This window comes from Acanthochromis polyacanthus, chromosome 12, assembly GCF_021347895.1.
Source record: "Acanthochromis polyacanthus isolate Apoly-LR-REF ecotype Palm Island chromosome 12, KAUST_Apoly_ChrSc, whole genome shotgun sequence".
Taxonomy (NCBI): domain Eukaryota; kingdom Metazoa; phylum Chordata; class Actinopteri; family Pomacentridae; genus Acanthochromis; species Acanthochromis polyacanthus.
The window spans coordinates 11,364,410-11,375,184 of NC_067124.1; the positions used below are offsets into that span (position 1 = coordinate 11,364,410).

The following is a 10,775-nucleotide window of genomic DNA, read 5'->3' on the forward strand; positions in this document are numbered from 1 at the left end:
GAGTACCCTAGATCCCCTTAAAGGCACTGTGGTCTGCTGCAGTAAATAAAGTGGAAAAGCAGCCATGGGGGTCACGGAGTGGACCGATGGGAAGAGAGGGGGTTAAAAGGCTGCAGATGCAGAGGAGAGAAAGAAAAGGATGAAGTGCGAATCAAGAATAAATGATTGAGATTTGGAAAAGTAGACCAAGAGCTGGTGTAAGCAGCAGAAGGGTAATGACTCGAGGTAACCCATAATCTAGAGGTTTTCTTTGGTATGTGGCTTGAGCAAAGACCCTTCATTCCCAGTGCACCCATCCATCCCATAATCTATCCACACTGTTGAGTAGTTAATCTTCTGGAGCTCAGAATGAAGTCATATCTTACAGGTGTGAAAAAACATTTCAGTTTGTTCAGAAATAACAAGACAACAACAGGGAATGACCACTTGAGGATTTAAGTTTAACTACATGTCATTTGCTGTCTCTCTAGGATGCAGTGTAAGCTGTAGAAACAGTGTATCACTTCATGTTTTTCATTTCACTGTTTTTTCACCCAGTCTTGCTTTCCAACACACATGTCACCATCACTCATCGCACGTGTGCCTGATCATCCATAAGCTAAAAACAAACAAACAAAAAAAAAAAACAATAAAGCTGTGAATGACTGGGCTTTAATGGAGGGGGGCCTGCTGCTGTGGGTTTGGGAGATGGTTGAAGGATGAATGCTTCACAGGGAGCGACATCCTCAGGTTCCCCAGGGAGGGAGGGAGGCACTGGTGCATGGAAAGGGGAGGTGGCAGCTGATGGGTGCTGGGATTCTTACTCGGATGCTCTTCCAATTTGACACCCCCTCCATGCTCAGCCAACCTCAGGGTTGCTCAGGTCCTAATCAGCAGGATACAGAGCATCTCTAGGGGCAGCCAAGCAAAGCCCCACCTGCCTGGTGACTCCCTCTGCCCCTTCTCTCTCTCTCTCTCTTTCCCTCTACACACTCCAGTCTTAAGCAGCACAAACACACACACACACACACACACACACACACACACACACACACACACACACACACACACACACACACACACACACACACACACACACACACACACGTTTGTTTTTCTATACCGGTGGGGACTTACCATTGACTCCCATTCATATCTAACTCCTAACCCTTACCCTAACCCTAACCTTAACCATCACCAAATCAATGCCTAACCCTAAACAAACGTTTTTGCACTTTTACATTTTTTATTAACAACAATATGGCCAAGAAAACGGTGTTGCCACCCGTGGGGACCTCATTTTAGGTCCCCACCGTAAGACAAGTCCCCACCTTTATAGCAAATAGTCAGGTCAAAGTCCCCACCGGAATAGCAGAAACAAGTACACACACACACACACACACACACACACACACACACACACACACACATACACGCTTCCTTAGCTGTTTCCTACATCTGTGCCCCCGTGTCATTATTGACTCATTCTCCTTGACTGCACCTCACCCATCCAGCGCCTGTCACTCATTACCGCAGGGCACTGGGGACTACAGTAGGTTCTATCCTCCAAGATTACGACAACAGCATTTCACACAAAACCATAACAAAGACAAAGACAGCCATAAGTAGTGGGAAAGTGAGGTTTATGGGAGGTTTTGTACTTCGACCTCTGCAAAAACTCCCTACAGATACACTTCTTCTACATTTTACCCTACCCTACTCTGTACACATGATTTCCTAATCCTGATAGATTTATCTTTCTGCCAACTGCCATGCTTGCAGTGGTTTCCACTGTTATGAAACCCTCAAGATATTCCGATTGACTGCACATGCAATATCAGAGGCATAAATCACTCCTCACTATGAAGTAACAGAAAAATGTGAGGTATGCCAATATGTGAGCAGGTATGATGGTAAAGCAGCTGTCATATTTTCTCCGTGGCTACTGCTTACTAATAAATGATTGGCACATGTAGTAAGACTTGGAAATGTCCTTGAAAAATTGACATTGAATTGGTGTCTGTGACGCATGAAATAATCAAGTCATGAATCCAGATCTGGAGAGTATTGTGTGTGCAAACACATACAAGGCACATACTTATGACTTCTTTCTCTGGTCCCTGAAGAATGAGTCAGAAAGTGGCATCAACTAAATCACAACCAGTCTCACCTGCCACAGCTGTGCATGGCAAGCTGAGTCTGGTCAGCTTCTTACTGCAGCGTGGGGAGGTGTGAGGGTACAATGTTGATTCACTCGCATGTTGATCTACACAGGTTTGTAATGAAGGGGAGCGATTACCTGTATTTACAGAGAAAACCTGAAGGCTGACAGGCCTGTTTATAACACACGTTGGGCAACAGCTGTCAAGTACATTTGACAGCAAGCAGACCAGGATGTGCTGACAGCATCTATTTACAAAAGAGCTGCAGTGCGAACAACATCTGATGCTAAGTATGTGACAGGGATGGACCACCAACCTTAGACTGTCCTGGTCTATAAAACATGTTTTCCCAGTGTGCAGTGTTTCCTTTGGCTGCAAGAAAAATACAAAATCTGAATCTAGAAATCTGTCAGATCGATTCTTTAGCAAAGTTTTTACTAATGAATACTCCAACAATTCGTGGGACTGATGCAGTTCTAGCTCAAATAAACTTCATTTAATGCAAATCTACCCTCTTTTCAGGACATGCATACACCATCAAAGCCCCACCTTGTGTAAACTGAGTTGTCAGCATACTGTGATGACAGCGTAGCAAAGAAAGGAGGTCTGTGCTGTGCTGCAACTGAGACTGACATGTGCTCTTTAAGTGTTTGCCAAGTACAATAGTGAGAGGCGATGGTCCTCTATACTAATTGAGTCAATGTGCACTGCTGCTGGTCAGAACGACCTTTTACAGCAGCAGATTGACTCTCAGCTTCAGGGAACATTAATAAGACAGCATACAGGCTCATACTGAAGCACAGTGTGTAAATACTGTGCTGCTGCTAACATAAGTTAAAAGAAAGGCCTTTTAAAAGACAGTTTACAAGTTTGCAATGATAATGTAACAGCACAATGAATGTCATAAAAGTTTAAGATAAGTGACTTGTGCAGTGTAGTTACTTTTACAGTGGTTTCTGATTTTACAGTGCAAAATAACAGTAGATGACATCTAGCAGTTTGATATTTTGAGTCATCCACATGTGGCACTATTATATAATTTATGCATGTTTCAAACAGGAATGATCTAGCTCAGATTTAAACTAATTCAGACCATGCAAATCTGATTTTATGACTTCTTTGATGGAAAAAAAGAGAAAAAATAGCAAGAAAACATCAAAGTGAAGACTAATAAAAGAAATGTCAGGGCTGCTCTGACTTTGTTTTCTGACTACATGCTAACATAAAATAAGCAACTGCCAAAAATCCATGTCAAAAGCTTGTTGTTGGACAGAAAAACTACAGGTAATCAGCACACTATGGTTAGCACTTGTGCTGTAATGACAGTTGAAACACACAAAGCTAACCTTGTCTTCCAGGTATAAAAAATATATGCAGTGAGTCTTAAAGATCTGATTCAAAGATGTTTAGTGGTGCTGACATACCTGTACGACAGGGTGTCCTCCAGACAGCGCCTTCACGGCTCCTCGGCTGCCTTCGGTCTCATAATGGGCCCTGTGGTGGGACTTTGGCTGCACCTCAATCTGCAGGTTATACGGACCGGAGCAGGATGGAAGCTGCCAGTCCAGCGCTGGCAGAGATGGGCTGCAATAACATGACAAATTGACTGTTTTAAGGTGAAAATAACATAACATTCCATTTTCTGCTTTTCAACAGGGTAGTGAATCAATATTTATCCAGTCAAAAGATTATGACTTTCTATGCTAAACACCTATTGTCTGGCTATATGTTCTTGAAGAACAGTGAGTGCTCTCTTTTACATTCCCGCTTTACTTGGGATAGAAGCATGAAAACACATGGACAATGATTGTTGTTTTATGTATTTTCTCTGCTTTGATTTGATTTGCCTAAGCAGGAACTGTAAGGTTGTATTTTTTCCAGGGACTCAGGGTTCCATCACTGTCATGGAAGTCTGACTCAAATCATTCTAAACTTGCTTTAAATTAGCTTTAAATTGGGACACTTTAGTGTAATCCAACTGTCTTGATCCTGCTCCATTTCATCATGGTCTATAATCTAATCAATTGAAGTCATTCCCTGACGTGTGTAATTCCTTGAGCGGGGTAATAATTAGTGGCCCATTTTTATGAAAAATAAATGAGAGACGAATGTGCCCTGGTTAAAGTGGTGTGTTTTGCATTATCTTGTGACAGGTGGAAACAGACACGAGGAGTTAAGAAAGTGACGGTGGGAGGAAAGACGTATCTAGGGCACAAAAACAAATCTCAGACTAACTGTCAATCAGGCTGCCTTTGATACAATTACTACCCTTTTCAAGTTGATAACTGCAAACACAAAAAACAAAGCCACACTGATGTTGAAGACATCAGTGTGACTTATACAATGGAATAAGGTCAGCAGAACACTCTGCCTTGAAGCGTGATATCTCTTTCTCAGAACTGCAGCTGGCCACCCTCAACATCATTGTTCTCGAGATGGAGAGTCAGAGCTTCCCATGTGAACACCGTGGAGATATCTAAACCAAAACAAACATGTGCAAGACAATATTTCTGTGTGCCGGATGCCTGGTAAACGCAAACCCGTGACCTGAAGGGTGGCTCGACTGAAACCAATCTCTGGCATCTTTGTGGAACTTGTGGGCTGTTTGTTGACCCAAAACGAACTGATTTCCCCCAGCAGGGCTTTATCTGCCCCGTCAGTGCATGACATCACGTTAGCTCCACAGAGATGGGCTGATGGCACGACAGACCAGCGCAGCGAGCCAGCTGATTAACTCACAGACTGCTTCCCCTTCAGCCAGGCCTGTCACCATTACTTCCTGCAGCTCACTATCTTAATCAAACACTTGATTTCCTACAGGAAAGTGTGTTATTGGCTCAGGGGGAGAAAAAAATGCCACGAGAGAAACAAAAGAAATCAAAAAAGCTCACCTTGCTCAAAGGACAAAAATCAATAATATTGTTGAGGGCTTGCTTATGTGCATGTGTGCATTTTTTAAATATTTGTGTGTGGGTTGTTATAGCAACTGGGGCACACACATGCTGTGCAGCGCCTCTCTGTGAAATATGATTTATGAAATAGTTTTGATCTTCAAAGAGAGCTCTTTTGGAAGTGAATTGCATGTAACTTTGGATTTCTGTCTTTTGATATGGCCTTTGAAGATTAAAAACTAAAACAATATTGTGCTCAAAATAAATATTAGCACTAAATGTGGAAACAAAAAGACAACAACAGAGTAATGTAGTGATGCTTTTTGATGAACTGTAACGTCTGTAAATAGGGTCCTTGGACTAAATGTTAAAGACTAAAACTTCTCTCCAAAGAGGTATCGTTGTCTTCTTAAGGTGGCTCAGTGTTCTATACTGTTGAAACTTTGATTCATGATCACTAATTTCAGTTTTTGACTCAGCAGAAGGTGGGGCAGCTCAACCTACCTGAGGTAAGGTTTGGGTTTAGACCAGGAGTACGGATGCTGGGGTACATCCAGGAACCCTCCACAGTAGTTTTCCTTCTTGAGAGCCAGGCGGGAGGGGTAGTCATCGGCACAGAGGTCCCCATCAGGACCCAGTTCCTCGCCACCAGGTTCCACTTTCAGACTCATGGAGGATGAGTGGTCCAGCATGGTCTTCCGTGTCTTGATTGGGATTCCCTCCCCCATGTCCACCACTCCGTCTGTGGTTAGAGCGTTGATGGCGGCCACAATGGCAGAGTTGGTGTACTGGTTGGTGTTGGCGAGCCAGTTCTCATCTGTGACACTGACTCTGGGGGAGCCATGGGGCGAGGGGGTGGGCGACTGGTTGGGTGAGCAGGATGTCTGACGGTAGGAGGTGCCGTTGAAGCTGTACTTTCGCTTTCCGATGCCTCCGCTGTTGACTCCGCCAACTCCGCTGCAGGAAGGGGAGTTTGGCCTGGAGCCGCGAAGTTGTGTTGGCCAGCCTTCCTCGGCCACAGCTCCGATCTGTGGAGAGGTGGAGGGTGAGTGGTGAGGGGAGCCTGCAGGGCCGCCAGCATGCGGACACGACAGAAGTGAGGACGACCCTCGAGGAGAAACGCAAGGAGACTGCCAGGGGGAGTTCTGTGGGGAGTTTTCGTAGTTGTAGAAACCGGACTCGTAGGATGACGCCTCGGAGTTACAGCTGCGTGAGGAAATGCTGCTCGCAGGGCTGAGGCAGCTGGGATCACGGTAGCCGTCTGCATTAGGCAGTGTCAGTGTAACGATGGAGTTCACACCTCGTTTAATGATGTGGTCCTCACTGCTGCTCTCTTCTACCTCATCGTCGGGGTACTGGCTGTAAGCAGTGATCTCAATGCGAGGGCTTTCCAGAGCTGGAGCTGCGTTGGGTCTCAAGCCGTGGGGCAGGTAGTAGCCTGATGCTGCATGGTTGTCATTTTGGAGGCTGTAGCCTGTCGGGTGGCAGGAAGAAACTGAAATGACTGGGCTGGACTGTAGGGTGTGGTACTGAGTGGCCAGACAGGGGTTGCCCATACCCAGAGGAAGGGACAGGCTGACATTTGGTGTGTAGCTGTATGCATCTGAAAAAGAGAAGTATATTTTTAAAATCTAAAAAGATACTACATAGCTAGATTCCAATGGAAAATGCTCAGAATTGGTAGATTATGGTGGTAATTGACATTTAAGAACAATAACCCTACATATATCTTAAAACAGCTTCATGCAGAGACCGGCTACCCTCCATCTTTATAAACATCTGGAGAAGCTTAGCAATCATCTCAAAGCAGTTACTGTATGCGGTTTCTGTGTACGTAGATGCAAGTTGCACCACCACTCTGTTTGTTTGATCAGTTCGTCTGAGGCTCTGTTTAGCACACCCCGCTGTCATATGTACTCTACAGGAATTCCTCCAGCAGCGCTGATGGATGCTTTATTTGATTGATTGCATCACTCACTGAGTGAATTAGGCCCTCCCCTGTGGAAAACTGACAGCACTCTCGCATCGCTCCGAGCTTGTGATTAAGTCAAAGAGAGTTTGCTGCAGCGCTACACACAGATGCACCGAGGTACACGCACACACAAACAAAGGGGCATGCACGAGCAGGCACACAAGGAAATCACAGGCAGTGACATACAAACTCAGTCAGCAGAAGCACATGTAGCCTGGCAGGTATTGCCTCCTGAGTTGGACTCACGGTGGCCGGCGGCTGTGTCAACAGTAGTAAACCCCACGACTGCCTTTTATTGATAACGCTAAAGAGGGTAAAAGTGGTTGCAAAAATAATAACATTCAGTCTGAAACCCAGCGAAGGGCATTCCCCTCATTGCAGTGTGTTATATTTGTTAACCACAATGCTGCGTATCACATGAAATGACAAATCTGTCACACACCACATAATATGTGAGCCGGCAAGGTAAAATTAGCTTATGAGAGTCTATTTTCAGAAGTGATTATGTGCTGCACAGCACACAAGTTGAATATACAAGTAGATATTATGCACAAATATTACAAAGAAGTCAATCTGAAATCCACTTCTACTTTAAAACATTTATCTATGAAACACATTATTCCCAAAACAGAAGCTTAGCAAATTCTTTTCATTTAAAAAAAAGTGTATGCTGCTTGGTTATTAGAATAATTAATATCAAACCCTTTAAAGGATTATTTCTCACAGGAGAACACAATCACTCATGTCACTTTACTTGTGATGCCAGAACAAAGGACAGAAACTCCTCAGCACCCACCTCTCTCATGTTCATTCTGGACACCTTGGTGGTGTTCAGACACACGACTGAAATCAAACTCCTGCTCTTCATGCTGGAAGCTCATCTCTGCCCCTGCCACGATGCACTGTTTCAATATATAAACTAGTGAATCTTCAGTTCAGTCCTCTCTGATGCTTTTCTCCTCTGGTTTGAAACAGATGAGAATCTCCTGGCCTCTCCACCCCCGTTGTGGCACACCTTCTTACTTCAGGCCTGACTGACTTGCTTAGAGTTGCAGCTGTTAATTATTTTTTTGTCCTTCTGAGTGTGTGTGTGATCAGTGCACTGCACTGCAACGTACTTCTAACGCCCACTCAAACCTAGTGGAGCTTTCACTCTTGTGTGCTGGCTGATCTCGAAACTTGACTTTCCGGGTCACACACACGTCACATCTGCTGAACTAAGAAAATTACACCAGATCAGAGTTTTGGGGGATGAAATCAATGCAAGAAAAAAAAATGACTCACTCTTAGAACACAAGGCAATAACTCTGCAATTGTTTGCAGTGTGTTGAAAATGTGGTAAATGCGGAGCTAATTTGAAAACACAGACTATCACACAGATTATAGCATGTTCTTTCATTCCCCTCTAACCCCCCAACAATTTTTCTCAATTACGCTACCGTGATCAAAACACTCTCTCCCCAAAACCAAACCAGTGTGACTAAAGAATGGATGGCTTTATCCGCAGGGATTGTGGTCTAGGCCGGGCTCTGACTGACGGGACCTCAGAGGGAGATAGGTGGTTGCCCACAGAAGTCATCTGCAGCCTTTGGAACTAAGAGCCCTGGGGTCACTTATCGCACATGGCTGAGTATGGGGCTATGGTAAAACACCAGCATGGCCTGTGTGTGCGTGTGCTTGCATTCAGTGTGTGTGTGTGTGTGTGTGTGTGTGTGTGTGTGTGTGTGTGTGTGTGTGTGTGTGTGTGTGTGTGTGTGTGTGTGTGAGACAGTGTATCAGCTGCTGCTGAAGCTGTGCGTGGTTGAGCACGTCTCCTTGTCAAGCAAGCCAGCTACCCCGGCATCCCTGAACTCACACATCACAGCTTTGCTCTCACTCACAAACACATACACACACAGGCCTGGTACCAATTACCAGGCTTAGTTCTGAGGGACTGAAATGAATAATAATACTGCCCGCACCCATCCGTCTAAAAAACCTCAAAGACAAAATGACATTTCCTAAATCCACAAAAAGCCAATGACATCAGCTCTGTGAATGAAGACAAGACAGACTATCAGTGACTGCAGATGGAGCAAATTTAGAGTTTGCTACCATAAATGCTGAATCAAAGAATTTCTAATTTAGACTTCCTTTTTTTTAAACAGCAAACCAAGGCTGAATCATCCTTTATACTGATGTCTGCAGAAAGCACAGGATCACAAGCAGCTACTGAAGGCTACTCCTCTCTCTCATCTCTGACATCTGACCTCCTACTGCATGGAGGAGAGTTAACTATGGCTCTGATTTTTAAAAATTTTCTAAGGACTTAAATTGGCTTGCACTTATTGACCAGAGGAGTGCAGGTAACCCCATCATGTGTGATAAAAGCACCTGCAAAGTCAGCTGGAGACACCTAACGGTGTGGATGTAAAAAAAAGAAAGAAAAAAAGGTGCATGACCCTCACTATACTGAAGCAAGCAAAGCATTATTATTAAAAAGGAAAAATATCATCAAAGGTAGGATAAAGCGGTGTATAGAGGATGGATGGATGGATCATCAAAGGTAAAGCAATTAATTGTTTTAACTTATAATACATTTAATTATTTATATGATTATTCACTTTAAAAATACAAATTCTGTTGCATTTAACAACTGATAGCTCTTTTTCATGGGAATATAAGCTCACACGAGACTTCACAGTTGTGCATAAGGTCCCCATCAGCACCCGTAGTCAACACATGCAGGCGACACGTACGTAGGCGCCGGTTGGAACTTTAAATAAAAGAGGCAATATGCTTTACCTTCTTCTGCAGACTTCATGTCGGCGACGAGAGAGGTGAGAAATTAGAGTCCCCGCTCCTTACCGGCTGCTGCTCCAAAGCTGAACTTGGAATCGACGCTCAGGCAGAAGGTATCCTGCATTCAACAAGAGATGCGCAACTTTCTCCGGCAGCGAGACTGTAAAAGTAACGCCTTCACCAAACACTGTGATCACAACACGTCACTTCACACACCGTTGAACAAAAGCATAATTCGCAAATAATTTCGCAAAAAAAGAAAAAGAATAACAACTTTGGAACCGCAACGCGCTTGACAGTGCGCACGAAAATGGAATAAACGGCAGCAGGAGACTGGCGCAGGTAATACGGCTGCTGAGAGAGATGAGAGGAGAGGAGGGGAGAAAGGGGAAAGAGAGAACCGTGGCTGAGGTGAGTTTGGTTCACTTCGGTACAATGAAGGTTTTTTAAAGAGTCTCCCCAGGTCGATGACGCAGCGCGCTTGTTGTCGTAGGGGCCGGCTCCGGTGCTTTTAAAGCTGGAAAACACCCTCCGTCCTCCGGTTAGCGCGCCGCCCATCCAGGAGTGACGCGACACCGGCTCTTGCAGCCTCCTGGACCGCCGGATGATGTCTTTCACCCCGGAATCCCATCGGAGGAGGTGTGTGTGTGTGTGTGTGTGTGTGTGTGTGTGTGTGTGTGTGTGTGTGTGTGTGTGTGTGTGTGTGTGTGTGTGTGTGTGTGTGTGTACATGTTTATCTATATCGGTGGGGACTCGTCTTACGGTGGCAACAGCGTTTGCTTGGCCATGTTGTTGTTACTAAAAAATATAAAAGTGCAAAAACGTTTCTTTAGGGTTACGCATTGTTTTGGTGTTGGTTAGGGTTAGGAGTTAGATATGAATGAGAGTCAATGGTAAGTCCCCACGGGAATAGCAGAACCAGACGTGTGTGTGTGTGTGTGTGTGTGTGTGTGTGTGTATGTGTGTGTGTTTGTGCTGTTTAAGACTGGT

The 10,775-nt window shown here is 44.7% G+C and overlaps 1 protein-coding gene across 2 annotated transcripts in view; it reads right to left on the minus strand.

Annotated features, from left to right (window-relative positions):
- Positions 1-9,912, minus strand: part of LOC110962995 (nuclear factor of activated T-cells, cytoplasmic 1-like) — a 68,848-nt gene extending 58,936 nt beyond the window's left edge. Inside the window, exons 1-3 of one of the 2 annotated variants that reach the window (XM_022211153.2) lie at positions 9,789-9,912; positions 5,537-6,635; positions 3,566-3,725 (exon numbers count right to left, since the gene is read on the minus strand). In XM_022211153.2, the coding sequence (XP_022066845.2) occupies positions 3,566-3,725; positions 5,537-6,635; positions 9,789-9,807 (1,278 nt within the window). In that variant the 5' untranslated portion in view covers positions 9,808-9,912. The remainder of the gene's footprint in view (positions 1-3,565; positions 3,726-5,536; positions 6,636-9,788) is intronic. The other variant, XM_051957258.1, reaches the window with a different exon arrangement.
- Positions 9,913-10,775: the final 863 nt, after the last annotated feature.